We start from the raw sequence: 26,128 nt of genomic DNA, 5'->3' as shown, positions 1-26,128 counted from the left end.
CAGTATTACGGATGGTAATGGTGGTTTACTCACTCGCCTACGAATTCTCACAAGGCACCCCGACCTCCGCCCCTTTTTTCTCTGTCTTTTCTTCACGCAAATGACAGGGATTTGGGCCTGGTCTCGAGAAAGCACTATATCTTTCGCGTTGGACTTGTTAAATAAAAAATCTTTGACCAGTTCGAGGTGAGTAATCACTGTTCTGATGTCCAGAAGCTCTTTTCAGTCATAAGAGACGGTAGCAGCAACATTATGTACAAAATAAGTTACAAACAATGCGAAAAAACAAACAAAATAGGACAGTTGGTTTGCAGCCTCAGCATATGACACCTTCTGCACTACTCTGATCATGGCATTCGCAACCTGTCTGTCACTCACCAGACACCTCTGATCTCCAGCACCATGGGTACCCCTACAGTTTACACACACACACACACACAACTTTTTCCACCAATACTAGACATTCCTTTGTCGCGTGTCTTCCAGCACACTTCTCACATCTAGGAATTTCCCTTCTACACACTGCTTCCACATGACCATAAGCTTGACACCTAAAAAACTGTAATGGATTCGGGACAAAAACTGACACATCCTAACTTGACTTCATCTTGTATAAACTCTATACCAAAACTCACTAGTACAGACAGTCTCTTCTCTGTTTCACCAGTGGGTTCCACTGACTCCATCTCCAAGTCCAACATCCATTCGGGTGTACCCGCCATCTTGTGACTCATGACTTTCTTCTAAATACAGAGCCGCACGTGGTGATCCTGCAAGGGAGGCTGGGTAAGACAACACGTAACATCCCCAGTTCACGGGTTGTCCTTCCGCTGCTCTGTTGTTCGCTTAATACACTGAACAAAAATATAAATGCAACATGTAAAGTGTTGGTCCCATGTTTTATGAGTTGAAATAAAAGATCCCAGAAACTTTCCATATGCACAAAAAGCTTATTTCTCTCAAATGTTGTGCACAAATGTGTTTATATCCCTGTTAGTGAGCATTTTTATCCTTTGTCAAGATAATCCATTCACCTGACAGGTGTGGCATATCAAGAAGCTGATTAAACAGCATGATCATTACACAGGTGCACCTTGCGCTGGGGACAATAAAAGGCCACTCTAAAATGTCACACAACACAATGCCACAGATGTCTCAAGTTTTGAGGGAGCGTGCAATTGGCATGCTGACTGCAGGAATGTTCACCAGAGCTGTTGCCAGAGAATGTAATGCTAATTTCTTTACCATAAGGCGCCTCCAACGTTGTTATAGAGAATTTGGCAGTACGTCCAACCGGCTTCACAACCGCAGACCATGTGTAACCACGCCAGCCCAGGACCTACACATCCGGCTTCTTCACCTGTGGGATCGTCAGAGGTGGGGTGCGGAGGAGTATTTCTGTCTGTAGTAAATCCCTTTTGTGGAGAAAAACTCATTCTGATTGGCTGGGCCTGCCTCCCAAGTGGGTGGGCCTATGCCCTCCCAGGCCCACCCATGGCCGCGCCCCTGTCCAGGCATGTGAAATCCATAGATAGGGCATAATTAATTTATTTCAATTAACTGATTTCCTTATATGAACAGTAACTCAGCAAAATCATTGAAATTGTTGCATGTTGCGTTTATATTTTTGTTCAGTATACTTTAGTCTGAGACTGCCATCGTTGAAGTCGTCTGTGGTGACTAGGGGCATTGTACAAAACAATCGTCTCTAACCAATCAGATTATCAAAGCCAATGACACATTTTCAAACCACTGCTTTACCCATGTGTGTTCTGGCCCTGGCCCGACTCATCGGTTTCTGACCAATCAGACGGCCTCAAATGTGTTGGCATTCGGTCAGGGAGATACTCAGATCCAGACTCATTGTGGAGAATAAATGAATGTCTGTGGGCGTGGCGTTTGGCTGGAGCAAGGGGGTTTTCTCGTTTGGAAAAAGGACCATCCTCCATCTTCTCTCCTCCATAACTTGGAAAGGGTGGTCGAGGATTGTGTCAATTCATTAGTAGTCACATAGGCAGTGGTGGAAAAAGTTCTCAAATGTTATACTTGAGTAAAGTAAAGACACCTTAATAGAAAATGACTCAAGTAAAAGTGAAAATCACCCAGTAAAATACTACTTGAGTAAAAGTCTAAAAGTATTTGGTTTTCAATATACTTAAGTATCAAAAGTAAAAGTATTAATTATTTCAAATTCCTCATATTATGCAAACCAGACGGGTAGCCGGGAGCACACTACAACTCTCAGACATGAATTTACAAACAAAGCATTTGTGTTTAGTGAGTCCGCCAGATAAGAGGCAGTTGGGATGACCAGGGATGTTCTCTTGACAAGTGCGTGAATTGGACCATTTTCCTGTCAAAATGTAATGAGTACTTTTGGGTGTCAGGGAAAATATATGCAGTGAAAAGTAAATTATTTTCTTCAGGAATGTAGTGAAGTAAAAGTTGTCCGAAATAGTCAAGTACAGATACCCCCAAAAACTACTTAAGTAGTACTTTAAAGTATTTTTACTTAAGTACTTTACACCACTGCAAATGGGAGTGTTCTCCCTCATCGATACTATAGCCACATTCCATCGAAGATGCTCATGTATATCCTCCAACGAAAGAATTTGGAAATCTGCCAAACCCCCATATTGTTTTATCTATAAAATGTCTTACACAACTAACTTCATTAGTTTTGATCACAATATGGGATCCACCCCTGTAAACATCATTTTGCCTTAGCACCATCTCGTTTCATGCAAGCGCATTCACGTTCACTCTCCTCGACGAATCTCCTCGATGAACTTTGATTATTGATAAAGTGCCAATGTAACAGGCTAGGGAAGTCTCAAGGATTCTGGATCACACTAACGTTTTAGAAACGCATACACTACCCATCATCCCCAGCTGCCATTACGCAAACCAGGAAGAACCAAGGACGTGACGCTAAATCTTCCGTGCTACACGGTAGCTGTATTTTACAATATCATAACTGTGGTACTGTGATTTTGGCTGGATCCCTAACAGTCGAATGGTGAGATAATTAAGCGTACCAGCAACACTGCGCGGGTCGCTTATGTTAGTGAGCATTTCTGATAGGTCGTTTGTTGCTATTAAGTATTATTTCGACGGGGCCCCAAACGCGGTAAAACATCCAAGGGCAAGGCAAATGAAGCAGTAGCCTGTGAAATTAGATTAATTTTTGTTGTTTAACAAGTGTGAAAACGTCTTTGTTCGTTTGCTATTGATTAAACTACCATACCAGCTAAATACGCTGTGTGAGTTACCGTAGCAAGCAAGGTGGCGCTGTCTTTGCTCAATTAACTTGAGTGAATTCTTACATGGGCTTACATTTCTTTAGTTACTGTAATGACCCTACACTGGTAATATGTCTCTCAATATCAATTCAATTTAAAATTAAGGGGCTTTATTGGCATGGGAAACATATGTTTACATTGCCAAAGCAAGTGAAATAGATAAACAAATGTGAGAAAAACAAAGAATTTGCAGTAAACATTACACAAACAAAAGTTCCAAAATAATAAAGACATTTCAAATGTCATTGTCTATATACAGTGTTGTAATAATGTGTAATTAGTTAAAGTACATAGGAAACATAAATAAAATATAGGTTGTATTTACAATGATGTTTGTTCTTCACTGGTTGCCCTTTTCTTGTAGCAACAGGTCACAAATCTTGCTGCTGTGATTGCACTGTGGATATGGGAGTTTATCAAAATTGGATTTGTTTTCTATTTCTTTGTGGCTCTGTGTAATCTGAGGGAAATCTGTGTCTCTAAGGTCATACATTTGGCAGGAGGTTATGAAGTGCAGCTCAGTTTCCACCTCATTTTGTGGGCAGTGTGTACATTGCCTGTCTTCTCTTGAGAGACAGATCTGGCTTTGTTATGGAATGTTTGGGAATCGCTTCCTTTTAGGTGGTTGTAGAATTTAACTGCTCTTTTCTGGATTTTGATCATTAGCAGGTATCTGCTTAATTCTGCTCTGCATGCATTATTTGTTGTTTTACATTGTACACTGAGGATATTTTTGCAAAATTCTGCATGCAGAGTCTTAACTTGTGTACTATAGGGCAACGGTGTCTAGATGGAATTTGTATTCGTGGTCCTGGCAACTGGACCTTTTTTGTAACACCATTATTTTTGTCCTACTGAGATTTACTGTCAGGGCCCAGGTCTGACAGAATCTGTGTAGAAGTTCTAGGTGCTGCTGTAGGCCCTCCTTGGTTGTGGACAGAAGCACCAGATCATCAGCAAACAGTAGACATTTGACTTCAGATTCTAGTAGGGTAAGGCCAGTTGCGGCAGACTGTTCTAGTGCCCTCGCCAATTTGTTGATATATATGTTGAAGTGGGTGGGGCTAAAGCTGCATCCCTATTTCACCCCCCTGGCCCACTGGAAAGAAATGTGTTTTTTGACAATTTTAGCCGTTTTAGTTTGTCAATTAGGGTGTACATGGTGAATACGTAGGAGCCACATAGCTTGTGCGAGTCGTGGTTCACTTATGTTTGCTAGCTAGCATTTCTGATAGGTCGTTTGCTGCTATTAAGTATTATTTCAACGGGACCCCAAACGTGGTAAAAACATCCAAGGCAAATGAAGCATTAGCCTGTGAAATTAGATTCATTTTTGTTGTTTAACAAGTGTGAAAGTGTCTGTTTTTTTGCATGTTTTAACCATACACTTGTTGTTTGTATACATGGATTTTATGATGGCATATGTTTTTCCCCCCCAACACCACTTTCTGTCAATTTGTATAGCAGACCCTCATGCCAAATTGAGTTGAAAGCTTTTTGAAATCAACAAAGCATGGGTGAATACGTGGTCTGCCGTACTGTAATTTGGTAAAAAGCCAATTTGCCATTTGCTCAGTACATTGTTTTCACTGAGGAAATGTATGAGTCTGATGTTAATGATAATGTAGAGCATTTTCCCAAGGTTGCTGTTGATGCATATCCCCCGGTAGTTATTGTTGTCAAATTTGTCTCCACTTTTGTGGATTGGGGAGATCAGTCCTTGGTTCCAAATATTGGGGTGACAGAGCTGAGGATGATGTTAAAGAATTTAAGTATAGCCAATTGGAATTTGTGGTCTGTGTATTTTATAATTTCATTTAGGATACCATCAACCCCACAGGTCTTTTTGGTTTGGAGGGTTTGTATTTTGTCCTGTAGTTATTTCAATGTAATTGGAGAATCCAGTGTGTTCAGGTAGTCTTTAATAGGTGATTCTAAGATTTGTATTTGATCATGCATATGTTTTTGCTGTTTGTTCTTTGTTATAGAGCCAAAAAGATTGGAGAAGTGGTTTATCCATACATCTCTGTTTTGTTTAGTGTTTTCCAAGTGGTTAGATTATATAGATTCTTCAATTACATTGAGATGATTTCTGACGTGCTTTTCCTTTTTGTTTTAGTGATTTGCCATAGTTTTTCTGGGTCTGTATTAGGGACGCGCGATATATCGGAATTGGCCGATATTAGCTAAAAATGCTAACATCGGTATCGGCAGATGTCTAGTTTAACGCCCCGATGTGCAAAACTTATGTCAAAGCTGACGTGCATACTTATATAACGTAGGTACATGACGGTATGACGGCACGTAAAATTTTGTGCAACACAGCATTCCTAAACTAGCCCACAATGTCTGCTGTGTGGATCGAGCAGTCATTTGAAAGAGTAACAACATTTCAGCGAGACAATTCAAAGGCAAAATCCATTGAAGCCAAGATAATGGAATTCATTGCCCTTGACAATCAACCGTTCTCTGTCGTGGGTGATGTTGGCTTTCGCCAACTGGTCGAGCAGTGGTACACACTACCAAGTGCGCTATTTTTCAGATGTTGCCCTACCGGAGTTACACAGTAATAGGGTCACTGCTATTAGCTTCACAACATGCATACTATGGAACGCGATTTGGGTCTTTGCTTGTCAAAAAAGATACAGTTGCACTGTCAAAGCTGTACAAACAAGCAAACACCGGCCACGAATGATGTGTTTACAATACCGCGTTGGTAATAAAGCATACTTTGTTCGACCGCAACTTCTGGGGTAGCTAGCTTTAGCTTGGTACCTAGCTAGCACCAATACAACTAGCCTGAAAACAATGACCAGTAGAACCTGCAGTCATTTTCATTATTCTTAGCAATGATTTAGGAATCCTTGTGAGTAAGTATTAGCTAGGTTGCCACTTGTTGTTCGACTATTGAAATTGAACTTCAGTTCATGAAAATACATAGCTAGCCAACTACTTAACCCTGTTGCCCAAAGCTAACGTTATAAGCAGGCAGCTAGCTTCATCTGGCTAGTGAGGCTCGACCGGACTTGGTTATGTGTTGTGAAGCTAGCCAGAATAAGGATTTGGCACAATAGTGGAATTTGCGGGTTGCCTTCAAAATACAAGTTTGTCACTGACAGTAATGCAAATGAATATAAATAGTAGAATTATGCCAAACTTTCATTTTGAAGGCTAACTGCAAAGTCCACTATTGTGGCTAATCCTTATTGTGGCTGGCTTCACATGGACGTGTCCGACCACCATTCGTCAAATAAGAACTGTCTTATAAATTAGGGTTATTTTAGATGATGACACCGAGCTATATAGTTATCTAGCTAACAAAAGCTACTGAAACAGATTGTCGTTTTGCTATGTTTTTTTTGGGGAAGAACATTGTTTGCATCCATGAGCTAGCTAGGTAGCTAGCTTTTTTTTAATGACCAATACTGTAAGTGCGAGAGACAACTTTACTAGCATCATAGCATACGTATCGATGAATCGTTGTGACATGAAATACAAGTCATAGTGTAATCAATGTGTAATAACTACGTAAAAAATGTATGAACCCGTTAAATTATTATGTGACAGAGCAGTCATATTCAGGTCCTGATTGGTCAACAAGCTTATTTGACACTTCAAATAGTGTTATTTGACACGCCAAATATTTTTAAATTGTATATTTTTTTGACACACAAAGACACAAACGGCGTTCCATAGAAATGGTTGAGAATGAAACGACTGAACAAATTAACAACGAAACAGCACAGAAAGTAAGTGAAAGAAATAGATGCCAACAAAATTACTTTTTTAGTGTGTGTGTGTGTGTGTGTGTGTAACCTTTATTTAACTAGGAAAGACAGTTAAGAACAAATTCTTATTTACAATGACGGCCTACACCGGCCAAACCCGGATGACGCTGGGACAATTGTGCGCTGCCCTATGGGACTCCCAATCACGGCCGGATGTGATACAGCCTGGATTCGAACCAGGGACTGTAGTGACGCCTCTTGCACTGAGATGCAGTGCCTTAGACCGCTGCGTGTGTGTGTGTTAACTATTTAACTGGACTAGAATGCTTAAGGCCGCTAAAATGTTAAATATCGGGTTTTTTGGCAGGGAAAATATTGGATATCGGTGCATCACTAGTTTCTATGTTTTTGGTTAGATAGGTTTCTCAATTTCTTACTTTGGTTTTTGCATTCTTCATCAAACCATTTGTCAAGGGTTTGAATTTGTGGTTACCTTATTGTTTTTTGGCATATTACCACACTGTTTTCCTTCCATCTATAGCATTTCTTAATATTATTAAGTTTCTTTGGCTTTGATGACTCATGATTGAGCAAAGCTCTGTTCAAATAGTGTGCTTTTTCTGTGCTCTATTAGGGGTGTCAGTGGACTGACTGAATGTTCTAAGAGACTCTGGGTTAGGGTCAGTAATAAAGTAGTACTACTGCCAAGAGATGAGCTATAGGTGTACCTACCATAGGAGTCCCCTCGAAGCCTACCATTGACTATGTACATACCCAGCGTCTGACAGAGCTGCAGGAGGTGTGACCAGTTTTTGTTGGTTATGTTGTCGTAGTTCTGTCTAGGGGGGCATAAGGGGGAGGGAATGCTGTCACCTCCAGGTAGGTGTTTGTCCCCCTGTGTGCTGAGGGTGTCGGGTTCTTGTCCAGTTCTGGAATTTAGGTCGCCACAGTCTAGTCCAAGTCCCTAGCTAATGCCAATTGGCTTACATTATGACATTGTTTTACCACAATCATATTCATTCATGCCATTCTTTTGTTGTGTTATTGTAAACGTTTGTTTTATGTAGAGCAGAACATTCCCATTCTCATTTGATCATGCTCTAAAGGAGGAAAACAAAAGACCCTTTCAGACTCGGACAGACCAATAGGTCTTTTGTAGGAGACTACTCATGTCTTTGGAAGCCAATGAAAATGGGTTCATTATTTTCTAAAGTAATTGATGGAGGGGAGTGTGTCACTCAGCGAGAATTATGCTCTGCCTGAAACTTTCAAAAGTAGAGCTACTTGTTGTCTCTCTTAGTACATACACATATTTGTGTAGACCATGCAATATTACTTGTGATGTGAATTTTTTTCTTTTACACCCATCTATTGAATAGTCTTGGGATTTATTTGAAGGATTTCTCTCTTTAGTGACTGTGTTGCTGGTTTCGAGAGCAATAAGAGAGGCAGTCAGGATGAGTGGGGCTGCGCTGGGCATTGAGATAGTGGTGGTGTTCTTCCTGGCTCTGTTCCTGCTGCATCGCTATGCAGACTTCCGTAAGCAGCAGAGGATGGTGCTGTTTGGCACCTTGCTGGCCTGGTACCTGTGTTTCCTCATCGTCTTCATTCTTCCTCTGGACATCAGCACGGTTAGTACTATTGCCCTCATTCACCACCAAAGCCCCATCTTATCCATTCGCTTTTTCAAGAAACACCTAACTTAGATGAAAATGGTGACCAGTAACTTGGTGTGTCTGTGTGTTTGCAGACCTTACTGATATCAAATACAATTTTATTTGTCACATGCTTCGTAAACAACAGGTATGGACTAACAGTGAAATTCTTACTTACGGGCCCTTCCCAACAATGCAGAGAGAAAGAAAATAGAGAAATAATAGAAACACAATGAGTAATGATAACTTGGCTATATACACAAGGTACTAGTACCAAGTCGCAAAAAGGGTCAATGCCGATAGTATGGGTAGCTATTTAGTTAACTATTTAACTAAACCATTTAGCAGTTTTATGGATTGGGGATAGAAGCTGTTCAGGTTCCTGTTGGTTCTAGACTTGATGCATCTGTACTGCTTGCCATGCGGTAACAGAGAGAACAGTCTATGACGTTGGTGGCTGGAGTCTTTAACAATTTTTAGGGCCTTATCTTCCTTTGTCTGTGTGTTTGTTTGGACCTTTCAGACAATCTACAAGCAGTGTAAGATTGATCATGAAGAACATGCCTCCGTATCCCCGGTGACCCCGCTGATATCCAATCAAACTGCAGGAAACTCCACTACGGCCACACCCACTAAAAGGTTAGTGCCTAAGCCCTAGGGTCTCATCGTATGTTTATGTGTCATAGGATTAGGTTCAGCACTCAGGGTAATGACATGACAGGTCAGAGGTCAGGATTTGGTTGAACAAAACACTAGCATGTACAGTAGTTACCAAAGACCAGGGAAGAGGGTCCTAGACAGAAAGCATAAGGCAGGAACCATTGCTGTAATTCAAAACATGAGACTGTGTTTTAGCTGTCTTCTCAAAACGGTTTTGCACAAGCTGATCTAAATGGGATTACCAGGCAGATTTTGTTTATCTGCTGTCACACATTCATTTGCAACAGCTAAAAGTCCACTCTCTTCCCATCGTGAAATGTCAAGTACATTGGGTCCTTTTTATACTGAACAGAAATCTAAATGCAACAATTTTACTGAGTTACAGTTCATATAAGGAAATCAGTGAATTTAAATAAATTCATTAGGCCCTAATCTATGGATTTCACGACTGGGAATACAGATATGCATATGTTGGTCACACAATGAGCATCAGGATCTCATCACAGTATTTTTGTGCATTCAAATGGCCATCGATAAAATGCAATTGTGTTCGTTGTCCGTAGCTTATGCCTGCCCATACCATAACCCCACCACCACCATGGTGTACTCTGTTCACAACACATCAGCAAACCGCACGCCTACACGACGCCATACACGTTGTCTGTGGTTGAGGCCGATTGGACTAACTGCTAAATTCTCTAAAACGAAGTTGGAGGAGGCTTATGGTAGAGAAATGAACATTAAATTCCCTGGCAACAGCTCTGGTGGACATTCCTGCGTCAGTATGCCAATTGCACGCTCCCTCAACTTGAGACATCTGTAGTATTGACATTTACTGTGGTATTTACATGTTGCATTTATATATTTTTTCCAGTGTAGTTTTGCTTGACTGTCATTATGTACAGTGTTTTCTCCCAGACAGTCTGACATATTATCCTAATACTCTATACAAGGCAAACATTGGAGTTTCATTGTTTGACAATGAAGATCAACGTTTATGTGCTTTGCTCCAGTATCTATTTTTTTGTTGATTCCTCCTAAATGGGTCACCATCAGTATAGTAGTAGGCAGTAGGTTTTGTATTCCCCTCCAGATGTTCATTTCTTCAGTGTTTCCAGACTTTGCTAACTGCATATCAACACTGTTTGTTTGTATGTTTTCCATGACAGTGTTCCAAAGGTGTGTTACAAGCCGTGGAGCTACATTCCGGATGGAATCATGCCTGTGTTCTGGAGGGTTGTTTACTGGACCTCTCAGTGTCTCACGTGGTGAGTGCTTGACACTGTTTGGCCTTGTATTTAATTGTACTGGAAACACTACTGATCAGAACTGGTCTCTAAGTTTGTTCATTTTGACTGATTTACTAAGAGACAGACAGACCTTCCTTACTAAGTCAACTATCTGCCTCTGTCCGTACTAGAAATGTTGTCTTAAAATACACCAAAAAGGCTCTACAGCTGCCTTAATCCAGATCTTGTTGGCTTTGCAGGCTGCTGCTGCCCTTCATGCAATCCTATGCACGCTCGGGGGGCTTCTCCATCACTGGGAAAATAAAGACGGCACTGATAGAGAACGCCATTTATTACGGGACATACCTGCTCATCTTCGGATCGCTGCTTATCTACGTGGCCGTTCACCCTCAGTGGCACCTCTCCTGGTGAGTGCACAGCAACATGGACAAATTAGACTTGGAAAGTGTGCTGTTGACTACAAAAAAAAAGTGACCATTCCGCATTTCACCTCATTGTACTCTATACAACACAGTACTAATATAGAAAGGTAATTAAAAGGAACCATGTATGTCTTTGTCTCACTTAAATCTGGTTTGGTCTGTCCCTTTGTCTCTCTCAGGTATGAGCTCCAGACAATAGGCATCACTGCAGCCAACACCTGGGGCCTGTTCCTGCTGGTGCTGTTGCTAGGTTATGGCCTAGTAGAGATTCCGCGCTCGTATTGGAACGCCTCGCGGCAGGGACACCTGCTCATCAAGACCTACTTCAAGGCAGCCAAGCTGATGACAGAGAAGGCTGATGCAGAAGAGAATCTAGAGGATGTCATGGAGGTAGGGAATGGTTCCTGCTCTGACTACAACATTTAAACATTATAGCGGTCTGTTTCTTAGAAACTGAGTTGAATTGTGTTTAATTGATGTCTTTCTCTATTTGCTGTTGATCTGTTTTAGGAAGTGAGAAAAGTCCAAGAATCCATCAAGTATAACCACCCACTGAGGAAGTACATCGATACTATTCTTAGAAAGGCAAGATTTAAAGAAGGACAAAGCTTCAAACAAAGAAACAATGACATATTCTCAGTAAAGAATGTGGAGCCCAACCCCACAATGTTATTGAATGAGATGTGTGCACTCTATGTGCTTAAAGTGAGGATTAAACGAGTGAGGAATGTGAAGTGGCCTGAGAAAGTCCAGTGCCTTTCTTGATCCTAACCATAAATTTAGATAGAGGTCGCATCATTGCATCTGTCCCATTATGGGGCACTGGAATACTCTACAGTGCCTTTGGAAAGTATTCAGACCCCTTGACTTTTTACACATTTTGTTACATTACAGCCTTATTCTTTAATTGATTGAATTGTTTTTTTTATCCCCCTCATCAATCTCTATACAATACCCTGTAATGACAAAGCAAAACCAGGTTTTTAGCCATTTTTGTTCATTTATGATTTTTTAAAACTATCACATTGACATAAGTATTCAGACCCTTTACTCAGTACTTTGTTGAAGCACCTTTGGCAGCAATTACAGCCTCAAGTCTTGAGTATGACGCTACAAGCTTGGCACATATGTATTTGGGGACTTTCTTCTATTCTTCTCTGCAGATCCTATCAAGCTCTGCCAGGTTAGATGGGGAGCGTTGCTGCACAGCTATTTTCAGGTCTCTCCAGAGATGTTCGATCAGGTTCAAGTCCAGGCTCTGGCTGGGCCACTCAAGGGCATTCAGAGACTTGTCCCGAAGCCACTTCTGCATTGTCTTGGCTTTGTGCTTAGAGTCGTTGTCCTGTTGGAAGGTGAACCTTCACCCCAGTCTGAGGTCCTGAGCAGGTTTTCATCAAGGATTCTCTGTACTTTGCTCCGTTCATCTTTCCCTTCATCCTTCCTCTGAAAAACAAACCCACAGCATGATGCTGCCACCACCATGCTTCACCGTAGGGATGGTGCCAGGTTTTCTCCAGACGTGACGCTTGGCATTCAGGCCAAATAGTTCAATCTTGGATTCATCAGACCAGAGAATCTTGTTTCTCATGGTCTGAGAGTCTTTAGGTGCCTTTTGGCAAACTCCAAGTGGGCTGTCATGTTCCTTTTACTGAGGAGGGGCTTCCGTCTGGCCACTCTACCATAAAGGCCTGATTGGTGGAGCGCTACAGACAGGCTTGTCCTTCTGGAAAGTTCTCCCATCTCCGCAGAGGAACTCTAGAGCTCTGTCAGAGTGACCATTGGGTTCTTGGTCACCTCCCTAACCAAGGCCTTTCTCCCCCGATTGCTTCATTTGGCTGGGCGGCCAGCTCTAGGAAGAAAATTCTTTATTTTTTGGTACCCTTCCCCAGATCTGTGCCTCGACACAATCCTGTCTCTGAGCTCTACAGAAAATTCCTTCAACTCCATGGCTTAGTTTTTGATCTGACATGCACTGTCAACTGTGGGAGCTATATATGGACAGGTGTGTGCCTTTCCAACTCATGTCCGATCAATTGAATTTATCCCAGGTGGACTCCAGTCAAGTTGTAGAAACATCTCAAGGATGATCAATGGAAACAGGATGCACCTGAGGTCAATTTCAAGTCTCATAGCAAAGGGTCTGAATACTTATGTAAATAAAAAATAAAAACGTATCTTATTTTTAATAAATTAACAAAAATGTCTAAACCTTTTTTTCTCTTTGTAATTATAGTGTCTTGTGTGTAGATTGCTGAGAGATTTTAAAAAACAATCCATTTTAGAATGAGGCTGTAATTCTTAACAAAATGTGGAAAAATTCAAGGGGTCTGAATACTTTCCGAAGGCACAGTATCTGTCTCTATGATCTTAACAGAGTTTTCTCTCTCAGTGCCCTGTGGAGTACCAGGAGAAGATGGGCAGAAACATGGACGACTACGAGGACTTTGATGACAAACAGAACACCTATCCTAGTGAGAAGAACCTGGTGAAGCTTCACAAACAGGTACATTTAAGAAATGTACACATTATTAGCTAGTCAACAGTTTTATTTTGCGATTTTGTGTTCTTTATTCATATTGCTGACTATATCCAGACTTCTATAAAGGGTCAATCCATTTGAGTTCAGTCACTTTTTGACAACACCCCTTTTGATTTCAATGAAACCTTCCATACATACACTAAATATACAGCATGTGGGCACTCCTTAAAATGAGTGGATTCGGCTATTTCAGACACACCCGTTGCTACAGGTCTATAAAATGGAGCACATCCATGCAATCTCCATAGACAATCATTGGCAGTAGAATGTCCTTACTGAAGAGCTCAGTGACTTTCAACGTGGCACTGTCATAGGATGCCACCTTTCCAACAAGTCAATACATCCAATTTCTGCCCTGCGAGACTTGCCCCGGTCTACTAAGTGCTGTTATTGTGAAGTGGAAACATCTAGGAGCAAGAACGGTACTGCTGAAGCGCAAAGAGCGTAAACACCCACTACTGAGTTACAAACTGCATCTGGAACCATGTCAGCACAATAACTGTTCGTCAGGAGCTTCATGAAATGGGTTTCCATGGCCGAGCACCCACATATAAGCCTAAGATCACGATGCGCAATGCCAAGCGTTTGCTGGAGTGGTGTAAAGCTCGCCACCATTGGACTCTCTGGAGTGATGACTCCTGCTTCACCATCTGGCAGTCCGACAGACGAATCTGGGTTTGGTGGATGCCAGGAGAACTCTACCTGCCCCAATGCATAGTGCAAACTGTAAAGTTTGGTGGAGGAGGAATAATTGTCTGGGACAGATTTTCCAGTGAAGGGAAATCGTAAAGCTACAGCATACAATGACATTCTAGACGTTTCTGCGCTTCCAACTTTGTGGCAACAGTTTGAGGAAGGCCCTTTCCTGTTTTCTGCATGACAATGCCCCTGTGCACAAAGCGAGGTCCATACAGAAATTGTTTGTCGATCGGTGTGGAAGAACATGACTGGCCTGCTCAGAACACCTTTTGGATGAATTGGAACACCGACTTCGATCCTGGCTTAACATCAGTGCCCGACCGCGCTAATGCTCTTGTGGCTAAATGGAAGTAAGTCCCCGCAACAATGTCCCAACATCTCGTGTAAAGCTTTCCCAGAAGAGTGGAGGCTGTTATAGCAACGAAGGGGGGACCAACTGTATATTAATGCCCGTGATTTTGAAATGAGATGTTCGACAAACAGGTGTCCACCTACTTTTGGTCATGTAGTGTAGGAATGACGTTTTAAATTTAAACTTTCAAAGTGTACCACAAAGATGGTTGGAGGTCTAAACTAAGAGAATGTTGACTTTAAATTATACAGTCAATCCTCCATAGGAAACGTATTTAAATATAGAATAGACATGATGATGATTTAAGTTGACAGATGGTGGGTGGACTGGCAGCCTTCTTTGTGGTAGTAATTAAAAGTTATAATTTAAATTTCAATGGTGTACCAGCTAAATTGCAGTGTTCTAAAGGGATAAGTCCATTCTAGGAATTATTTTTCTATGATTGAAATGACAGCCGATGGCAGGCACAACTCAAAAACCACAGCTGATGTAAAGTAGGGTCTAAGATACAACAAATGGGAATATGAAAAAAATGGGAGTTTACACATTTTTAGATTAAAGGTTAAATGTAAAATAATGTCATAATTTGTATAAAAAAACATTGTTTTCAAGAAATTATAAAATGGTTTGACAACCCTGTTTGTAAGCTTTTAAATTATATCAAACTCAACCATTTATCTTTTCCAGTGATGAAGACATGGATGTCGTATGGTTGGGTATGCGAAATGGGTTAACTTTAAGCACCTCGATCTCCTAAATGCTTTGGCACAAAGTTGGAAGCACAGAAACATTTTTTTTTAAATAAATCTAAAGGGATGCTGTCAGTGATTAAATTCAAATGGATTTATGGGGATTCCGAGTGGCTCAGCGGTGTAAGACACTGCATCTCAGTGCTAGAGTTGTCACTACAGATACCCTGGTTCGAATCCAGGCTGTATCACAACCGGCCGTGATTGGTAGTCCCATAGGGCGGCGCACAATTGGCCCAGCGTCGTCCGGGTTTGGCCGGTGTAGGCCCTCATTGTAAATAAGAACTTGTTCTTAACTGACTTGCCTAGTTAAATACAAATTTACTCTAAACCCTAGTTTGAGGATGTGGTTCTTTTGTGAATGGTCAGGTGATCTACGCAGTGCAGAGGCACAACAGGACCCATGTCCAGTGGCAGATCCTCCTGCAGCAGGCTATGCACCTGGAGGACGTGGCCAAGAATGAGACCAGCTCAGCCCACCAGTTTGTTCACAGCTTCCCCTCCACAGAACCAACTAGCTGGCTCAGCCCATACTTATACACTCCTACTGTAGGTGGGTCACACAGATCCTCACAGTTCACACCTGGGTCAACTCTACAACTGAGGGTTCACTCACACCTACAAACATAGCACGAAGCAGGTTGAACTTCTTTAGAAAAACAGCCCTAATGTTGTAAACCTCATCATTATGTTGTCATCTAGAATCACACTTATTTATTTTCCAAGCAATAGCGCAACATATTTTACATACAGCAGGTTTTTAAAGGACCGAAGAGTTTAGTCTACGTCGTGTTTTCATTTTTACCATAGACAAAATGATTCCCATACTGGTATTGTCACAGCCTTACAGTCTTCCATTCCTCTCCTCACTTGGAATTTTACTCAATTTCTAAGATCCTTGGAGAGATTTATGTGTTTATGTTGTTCTTCTCCAGAGTGGTACTGGGAGTGCCTGCTGAGACAGTGGTTCTACCGGCTGCTGGCTGTGTTGCTGTCTCTGTTCTCTGTGGGTGTGGTGTGGTCTGAGTGCACCTTCTTCAGCACCCGGCCCGTCCTCTCACTCTTCGCTGTCTTCATCCAGCTCGCTGAGAGAGACTACAACTACTTGTACATCGAGGTGAGACGCCAAAGGAAAGCAATTACACCAATTAGTACAGTAGTACACCGGTATCTGGTAATATCTGTATAGAAAGAAAGTTGAACACACTCTACATGCTCCCAAAAACATTGTTGTCTGATCATATCAACATCCAGTGGGTTTCTGTTGTGTATGCATAATTCAATTAGAGGTTGTCGGGTCTCTCACATAAAGGTTATTGTTTTGTCCGCTAGATGGCGTGCTTCATCACCATCTTCTTCCTGTGTACCTGCGTTTACTCCACTGTGTTCCGGATCCGAGTGTTCAACTACTACTACCTGGCCTCACACCACCAGACTGACGCCTACAGCCTGCAGTTCAGTGGCATGTGAGTGGGTGGTAGAGCGATGTGAGGAGAGGAATGTGGTTCTGATTAGACAGCATTAGCTAAGTATTGATCTCGTAAACAGATCTATTTAAACATAACTGGTACTGTCGAATCTGTCGGGAAGGAATGGGATGTGTGGGATTACAAGTAGTAGTATTTCCTGTGTTTGGGTTTTTCGTTGCTGGTTATTTGGACAAATCACGATTTCATAGGTGTTTGCGTCTTTCGAATTTCGAGGGGGGGGACATTCGGCCCGTAACTTTCAAAGAGTGTGTGGAGCTCCCCGTTCTGCTCCTCGTTCTTTCATCTCTTCTCTTAACACGTATGGACCCAGAACTTAATTGAGCAGCTGACCAATTACGTGAGACTTTAGTTCTGGTTTAACCATGATTAGCTAAGTATCAAAGAGACAAAACGTCTGTCGAAATGATGTATATGGTGAAAATTGAGGAAATTGACATTCAGAAAGTGGTGTGTATTTTTAGTTTGGCTGTATTTGTGTGGACAGAACTAAACTCAGCAAAAAAGGAAACGTCCCTTTTTCAGGACCCTGTCATTCAAAGATGAATTGTAAAAATCCAAATAACTTCACAGATCTTCATTGTAAAGGGTTGAAATACTGAACGTGCACCTGTGGAACGGTCGTTAAGACACTAACAGCTTACAGACGGTAGGCAATTAAGGTCACAGTTATGAAAACTTAGGACACTAAAGAGGCCTTTCTACTGACTCCGAAAAGCACCAAAAGAAAGATGCCCGGCTCATCTGCATGAATGTGCCTTAGGCATGCTGCAAGGAGGCATGAGGACTGCAGATGTGGCCAGGGCAATGAATTGCAATGTCCGTACTGTGAGACGCATAAGACAGCGCTACAGGGAGACAGGATGGACAGCTGATCGTCCTCGCAGTGGCAGACCACGTGTAACAACACCTGCACAGGATCGGTACATCCGAACATCACACCTGTGGGACAGTTAGAGAATGGCAACAACAACTGCCCGAGTTACACCAGGAACGCACAATCCCTCCATCAGTGCTCAGACTGTCCACAATAGGCTGAGAGAGGCTGGACTGAGGGCTTGTAGGGCTGTTGTAAGGCAGGTCCTCACCAGACATCACCGGCAACAACGTCGCCTATGGGCACAAACCCACCGTTGCTGGACCAGACAGGACTGGCAAAAAGTGCTCTTCACTGATGAGTCGCAGTTTTGTCTCACCAGGGGTGATGGTCGGATTTGCGTTTATCGTCGAAGGAATGAGCATTACACCGAGGCCTATACTCTGGAGCGGGATTGAGGTGGAGGGTCCGTCATGGTCTGGGGTGGTGTGTCACAGCATCATCAGACTGCGCTTGTTGTCATTGCAGGCAATCTCAACGCTGTGCGTTACAGGGAAGACATCCTCCTCCCTCATACGGTACCCTTCCTGCAGGCTCATCTTTACATGACCCTCCAGCATGACAATGCCACCAGCCATACTGCTCGTTCTGTGTGTGATTTCCTGCAAGACAGGAATGTCAGTGTTCTGCCATGGCCAGCGAAGAGCCCGGATCTCAATCCCATTGAGCACGTCTGGGACCTGTTGGATCAGAGGGTGAGGGCTAGGACCATTTCCCCCCCCCCCAGAAATGTCTGGGAACTTGCAGGTGCCTTGGTGGAAGAGTGGGGTAACATCACATAACAACAACTGGCAAATCTGGTGCAGTCCATGAGCAGGAGATGCACTGCAGTACTTAATGCAGCTGGTGGCCACACCAGATACTGACTGTTACTTTTGATTTTGACCCTCCCTTTGTTCAGGGACACATTATTCCATTTCTGTTTGTCACATGTCTGTGGAACTTGTTCAGTTTATGTCTGTTGTTGACTCTTGTTATGTTCAAATATTTACACATGTTAAGTTTGCTGAAAATTAACGCAGTTGGCAGTGAGAGGACGTTTCTTTTTTTTGCTGAGTTTATACTGTATTTGGACAGCCGTACTTCACAATGTCCTTACTTTGCACCAGGTATATGTTTGTGTTACATGAAAAATGTTAAATGTCTAATGTAGTCTTGTTGCTCTTTAGGCTGTTCTGCCGTCTGACCCCTCCTCTGTGTCTGAACTTCCTGGGTCTGATCCACATGGACTCTGCCATCTCCCACCAATTGAAGGAGCAGACGGCCTACACCTCTGTAAGACACAGCACATCCTTCTGACACTGATGGAACATATTCGTTGATGTATCATCAATATGAGGAAAATAACACGTCACTCCTCTGCAGATCATGGGTTCTATGAGGGTCCTATCGTTCATCGCTAATGGCTTCTATATCTACTACCCCATGCTTATATTGCTGCTATGTATCGCTACATACTTCAGGTGAGTCTAGCCTGCTGTTTAGATGATGAGATTACAGTACATTCGTGGTGTAGACAAACACATCAATAATACTACGATACAGAATATCAACTTTCTCTTCTACAAGGAGTACTCCACCAATGACCCAAAAGGATTATCAGCATACATAAGTTAGCCCTAAATATTTCTAAAACTAAAAGCATTGTATTTGGAACAAAACACTCACTATACCCTAAACCTCAACTAAATCTTGTAATAAATAATGTGGAAATTGAGCAAGTTGAGATGACTAAACTGCTTGGAGTAACCCTAGGTTGTAAACTGTCATGGTCAAAACATATTGATGCAGTAGTAGTTAAGATGGGGAGAAGTCTGTCTATAATAAAGCGATGCTCTGCCTTCTTAACAACACTATCTACAAGGCAGGTCCTACAGGCCCTAGTTTTGTCGCACCTGGACTACTGTTCAATCATGTGGTCAGGTGCCCCAAAAAAGACTAAGGAAAATTCCAATTGGCTCAGAACAGGGCAGCACGGCAGGCCCTTGGATGTACACAGAGAGCTAATATTAATAATATGCATGTCAATCTCTCCTGGCTGAACGTGGAGGAGAGATTGACATAATCACTACTTTTATTTACCTTAATTTCCGGACTATAAGCCGCAACTTTTTTCCCACGCTTTGAACCTCGCGGCTTAAACAATGGCGCGGCTAATATATGGATTTTTCCCGCTTTCACATTTTTTTTCTCCAAAAAAACACATTCTGTGACGTGCTTCGTTTTTTGGCGCATGAAGCTTTCATTAGACCAATGAAATTGCCGAACGGGTTAAGGTCAAACAACTTTTTTGTTTACTGTTTAGATTAAATCGAGCGCTCTCAAACTTCCCATCATTCTGATTACGGTAGTCATTTTGTCACCCTCATCATGGCAAAGACACGGAGAAATGCATATGATGCAGCTTTCAAGTTGAAGGCGATTGATCTGGCTGTTGGAAAAGGCAATAGAGCTGCTGCACGGGAGCTTGGTCTTAATGAGTCGATGATAAGACGTTGGAAACAGCAGCGTGAGGAATTGACTCAGTGCAAAAAGACAACTAAAGCTTACTGCACTTTTTTTTTTTTTTTTACAAGCCGTGTTTCGTTAAAGCCTGTGTAAAGTTCATTTGTTTCAATGTACCGGTAGGCACCTGCGGCTTATAGACATGTACGGCTTATTTATGTTCAAAATAATATATATTTTTTAATTCAGTGGGTGCGGCTTATATTCAGGTGCGCTCAATAGTCCGGAAATTACGGTATAAGAGGTATTGACATGTTGAATGCACCGAGCTGTCTGTCTAAACTACTGGCACACAGCTCGGACACCTATACATACCCCAAAAGACATGCCACAAGTGGTCACTTCACAGTCCCCAAGTCCAGAACAGACTATGGGAGGCACACAGTACTACATAGAGCCATGACTACATGGAACTCTATTCCACATCAAGTAACTCATGCCAGCAGTAAAATTATATTTAAAAAAAAAAAAATTAAACGGATTAAAAAAACACCTTATGGAACAGCGGGGACTGTGAAGCAACACAAACATTGGCACAGACACCACACACACACACACGATTAACATACGCACTATACATACACATGGATTTAGTACTGTAGATATGTGGTAGTGGTGGAGTAGGGGCCTGAGGGCACACAGTGTGTTGTGAATGTATTGTAATGTTTTTAAAATAGTATAAACTGCCTTCATTTTGCTGGACCCCAGGAAGAGTAGCTGCAGCTTTGGCAGGAACTAATGGGGATCCATAATAAATACAAATGCATACATACTGTGCAAGAACAAGTATTGATTTTATGGCAGATCATCACTGATTCTGTATGAATCCTTTAGCCTGGGTACCCGCTGTCTGAACCTCCTGGGCTTTCAGCAGTTCGTGGGAGACAATGAAATGACCTCTGACCTGATTGATGAGGGCAAGGAGCTCATTCGACGAGGTTTGTTCCCACTTGATCTGAATGAAAACCATTTGACAGTGGAAAAAGTTTGTGTTGTCAACTCAAACCACTGATTTCTGTGTTTCTGACAGAGAAAAGAAAGCGCCAAAGGACAGAGGATGGAGAGAACCGGCGAAGGGTGAGTCCCTAGATAAAGTTTTCCATGCCCTTTTTAGTATGTGTGTTGGTTGTTATTTTTGCAGAGTAACGGATCAAGGCGTTAACGTCAGGCTTGTGCCTGTGTTCTAGGAGTGGAAGGAGCGTTATGGTAACACTCGGGAAGACACCGCCAGTAACAGGAATAGAAATGAAGCCGCAGAAATGACGGAGACCAACTACTCTGATACTGTACCTATCCCTAACACTAACCCTAACAGACGTAAGTGATTGGTCGCAAAACCTACTTGCATTACATTGTGCTTGTTTTCTACACTTAAGCTAGATTTTACTCATTGCTTTTGTTATACAATGAATCAATGTTTTGTTTGCTCTTGTGGAGTCATGGCTTTTCTTGATGACACGAAGGATACACCCCAACTTAATAAAATAAAAAGTCCCTTATTACATGTATCTGAATTGAACTGCGGAAGGCATTGGTATTGATCATTGTTTTTTCTTCAACAGAGGCGAAGTACTCTCGGACTGGCAGAGGAACAGAGAGAGATTCTATAGAACTTCTCGAGGACGCAGAGCCTTTGGACTTCAATGCAGAGACTCTTTCAGACGACCCTCTTGAAGCAGACTCCACCAGGTAAGAGGTCCTCTACTCCCCACTTTATCTAAATAAGTGTGTTAGTTTCACTTTCTGCTCTGCTGTGGCTGATACCTGTAAGCAAATAACACAAAGTGTGTGCTGTTAAACATATATGTGTACTGTGCCTCTCCATTTTGCAGGCATGTACCAGGCAGGTACCTGTCCATGTCCTCGTCACGGAGCAGAATCTTTGATGATGTTTGAGAAGAGTAGCGAGGGAGAGTCGAAGGAACAGGAAAGCTAAATATTGCACATTAATTTTCATCCTCCACTAATCCACCTTGCAGGGAAGACAATACGAAGGAGAGAGACTCTCAGGCTCTGTGAATGTAGCACAACCTCTTATCTTCCACTCCACTGTTGGCATGATGTATCTGCTGCTCCTTGTCTCCAATAGCTTGTCTTCTGTCAGAACACTCCAGTGGCTGTTGACATACACTTCCCCATTAGACTGATAGCTGTCCTCCCCTGTGCAGCATGTCATGAATGTAGATCCGTACCCCATTTGGGCTCATCACCTTTTCTCATCCGTTAAACCACTTCGTCATTTCTGTTGTTACTTATGCATGAATTTCCGTTCAAGGTCCTCTTCCTGTGGTATCCCCTGTTATCTTTACAATGGGTGTATAAAGTGTGTCTTACCTCAAAAATCTGGTTGATGGGCTGATTACATTGTTCATCATTTTGATGAGAAGATAAGTAATCACTACTAATTGAAGGATATTTTTGGAGGAAGACTTATTTAAAATGTATGAAGTTGTATTTAACCCCCGAAAAGTTACTAACTTTCTACTTATTTAAGTGTCAGCAAAATAGAAATGGTGGAAAAAATTATCACTGTTTCAATTTTTCAACAAAACAAAGGTTAAAAAAATATAAAAATAAAAATTGGAGTGGCAGGTAGCCTAGTGGTTAGAGCGTTGGACTAGTAACCGAAAGGTTACAAGATCGAATCCCCGAGTTGACAAGGTAAAAATCTGTCGTTCTGCCCCTGAACAAGGCAGTTAACCCACTGTTCCTAGGCCGTCATTGAAAATAAGAATTTGTTCTTAACTGACCTGCCTAGTTAAATAAAGGTATAAAAAAATGTTTTAGTCTTGTGTTGCCAGTCTTGTATTATTCTGGTATATGGACGGAAGGACAGTTGCTTAGGTCTGTTTGCTGCTACCATAGAAACTGAGTGTACCGTATTTAGACCTATAGTCCTCTATTTAATGTGCAATCTATGTGATCCAGCCCACACTGAGTTAACTGAATTATCACAGTGTTTGTACTGCCCATAGATCCTGCCCTGAGGTACAGTATTTGTTCTTATCGTTCACTTGAATTGATGTGAGATTTGTGCAAATCGGATCTCAAGTTGGAATTTGGTTTATAATGCTCGAAATGTTGGTGAAATTGATGGAGGTCAACTGACACAGCTGATACTAAAAAAAGATTTACCATTGCTCTTAATTGTGATATATTCTCTGTTCTATTCCGAGTGTGAAAATGACCTTAAGTTTGTTTGAAAATAGTTTTTGTGGATTCTGTTGAAAGGCCTGTTTAAAGGTAATGTTCTATATTGTGTCATTAGCGATTAACTGCTTGACATAAGTAACGCCTTATTTATTGTGAAACTATTTGAATTTTAGGTGTTAAATGATCTACTGAAGTCTTTTTGGGATATCATTGTGCCATATTGTTTTGTTTATTTGACTGTATTACAAAAATGGCAAAGGCATATTTTTTCTAGTTATGATTTCATTATTTTTGGTTTAATTACTTGGATCAATCAAAAAGAAATGTGAACTTTTTAAATGTATTGCATTTAAATATTTATTCTTACCTTGTTCAAGATGTCTTGCTGGAAGGTACTGCGAAGCAACAGGTCATTGTGCCACTGAAATACATTGTCCTAGAAATATGACTTCATATTGTGTCAACTTCAAACAACTACTGTAACTGTATGAGCTTGGTTGGATGAGGAATTCAGGTAAAAACACACACAGTCAGAAGCATGCATGTTAAATGCATGGTATTCACCATTTTGAAGGAGTTGGACAATTATTATAAAATCGTGTTAAATTGTAATCTGTCATAAATAATATTTTAGATTTAACCAGTCCCCCGTCTCTCAATGTATTTGTTAATGATGCCCTCTTATTTCAAATTGTATTATATGGTTCTATTAATCTAGCAGACAAAGGTCAACACACGTACAACACGCTATTTATTCTAAATTAATTTAACTGCATCTGTTAAGGTCACTGGTAACCATGGGCTAAAAAATGGTCTTGTCAGGTTAGATGCCCATTGAACTCCTTACAATCTCTTTTGGTAAAAGTAAGAAATGAATTAAATTGATGCTCCCCAACTTTTGTATAATTTCAGCCATTAGTTTTGAAAGTGGTTCTCCCAAGCTAAAACAGGTCCCAGTTTTTGTACTACGTCATCCAATTTTGTACTATGTCATCCATTTTGTATGTTGTTACATTCTGATTTTGTATTTTTTGTTGTAATTTCTATATGTTATGAATACAATATGTTAAAATTGGTTGTGCTTAAGATCCTGGACTGCATCTTTAAAGTAAAGTTCCTAATGAATTATACAGACGTGTAGTGTTAGTGTGATACTTTTGGTCATGTAGTGTATGTGGAAACCTGTTCGTCAAACATCTAATTTCAAAATCATGGGCATTAATATGGAGTTAGTCGTCCCCTCCCCCTGTGCGGCTTCCACTCTTCTTGGAAGGCTTTCCACTAGATGTTGGAACCAGTGGTGTAAAGTACTTTCAAGTATTTTTACTTAAGTTGTTTTTTGGGGTATCTGTACTTCACTATTTATATTTTTGACAACTTTTACTTCACTACAGAAAATAATGTACTTTTTACTCCATACATTTTCCCTGACACCCAAAAGTACTCGTTACATTTTGAATGCTTAGCAGGACAGGAGCATGGTCCAATTCACACACGTAGCAATAGAACATCCCTGGTCATCCATACTGCCTCTTATCTGGCGGACTCGCTAAACACACATGCTTTGTTTGTAAATTATGTCTGCATATTGTACTGTGCCCCTGGCTATCTGGAAATTTAAAAAAACAATAATTGTGCCATCTGGTTTGCTTAATATTAGCAATTTGAAATGATTTACACTTATTTTTACTTTTGATACTTAAGTATATTTAAAACCAAGTACTTTTAGACTTACTCAAGTAGTATTTTACTGGGTGACTTTTACTTGTCATTTTCTATTAAGGTATCTTTACTTTTACTCAAGTATGGTAATTGGGTACTTTTTCCACCACTGGTTGGAACATTGCTGCCGTTCAGTCACGAGCATGAGTGAGGTCAGACACTGATGTTGGGTGATTAGGCCTGTCTCGCAGTCAGCGTTCCAATTCATCTCAAAGGTGTTTGATGGGGTTGAGGTCAGAGCTCTGTGTAGGCCAGTCAAGTTCCTCCACACTGATCTCGACAAACCATTTCTTTCCACTGCTCCAGACTCCAATGGTGATCTTTACACCTCTCCAGCCAATGCTTAGCATTGCACATGGTGATCTTAGGCTTGTGTGCAGCTGCTCTGCCATGAAAACCCATTTCATGAAGCTCCTGACGAACAGTTATTGTGCTGACGTTGCTTCCAGAGGCAGTTTGGAACTTGGTAGTGACTGTTGCAACAGAGGACACCATTTCTTTTCGTACTTCAGCACTCGGCGGTCCCTTTCTGTGAGCTTGTATGGCCTATAACATTGCGTTGTTACTCCTAGATGTTTCCACTTAACAATAACAGCACTTACAGTTGACCAGGGCAGAAATTTGACAAACTGACTTGTTGGAATGGTGGCATCCTATGACTGTGCCACGTTGAAAGTCACTGAGCTCTTCAGTAAGGCCATTCTACTGCCAATATTTGTCTATTGAGATTGCATGGCTGTGTGCTTGATTTTATAGCCTGTCAGCAATGGGCGTGGCTGAAATATACGAATCCACTAATTTGAAGGGGTGTCCAGATACTTTTGTGTATATAATGTTGATAGGTAACCTCACACTGATTTTGGTGGAATTTTTCCCTGCACATGTACTCTGATGCTGGAATGTTATAATTGATTAAACCCTGGTGTTGGTCCTCGTTTTTTTTAAATGTAGTATTTAGACTAAAATAGCATGTATTATACCACTGTTGTGCAAAGAAATAAACTAAAGCATCGTTAAATTATGTATTC

At 41.4% G+C, this 26,128-nt stretch overlaps 1 protein-coding gene across 4 annotated transcripts; it reads left to right on the top strand.

Annotated features, from left to right (window-relative positions):
* Positions 1–2,898: 2,898 nt before the first annotated feature.
* Positions 2,899–26,118, top strand: LOC106568164 (G-protein coupled receptor-associated protein LMBRD2B). 4 transcript variants are annotated; one of them, XM_014138249.3, is made up of 18 exons: positions 2,899–3,019; positions 8,444–8,661; positions 9,209–9,324; positions 10,515–10,613; positions 10,835–11,002; positions 11,197–11,407; positions 11,528–11,602; positions 13,407–13,520; positions 15,726–15,909; positions 16,292–16,473; positions 16,689–16,822; positions 18,890–18,995; positions 19,086–19,183; positions 21,060–21,163; positions 21,256–21,302; positions 21,413–21,542; positions 21,788–21,914; positions 22,058–26,118. In XM_014138249.3, exons 2-18 carry the CDS (start codon positions 8,488–8,490, stop codon positions 22,119–22,121), a joined length of 2,133 nt encoding a protein of 710 aa, XP_013993724.1. In that variant the 5' UTR covers positions 2,899–3,019; positions 8,444–8,487; the 3' UTR covers positions 22,122–26,118. The 4 variants fall into 4 exon arrangements, with proteins under 4 accessions (XP_013993724.1, XP_013993725.1, XP_013993723.1 ...); XM_014138250.3 differs by lacking the exon at positions 2,899–3,019 and adding an exon at positions 3,026–6,729; XM_014138248.3 differs by lacking the exon at positions 2,899–3,019 and adding an exon at positions 3,027–7,051.
* The last annotated feature ends 10 nt before the right edge of the window (positions 26,119–26,128 follow it).

Source organism: Salmo salar, chromosome 13 (assembly GCF_965601325.2).
Source record: "Salmo salar chromosome 13, fSalSal1, whole genome shotgun sequence".
NCBI lineage: Eukaryota > Metazoa > Chordata > Actinopteri > Salmoniformes > Salmonidae > Salmo > Salmo salar.
This window is presented reverse-complemented; position numbering and strand designations above follow the sequence as displayed.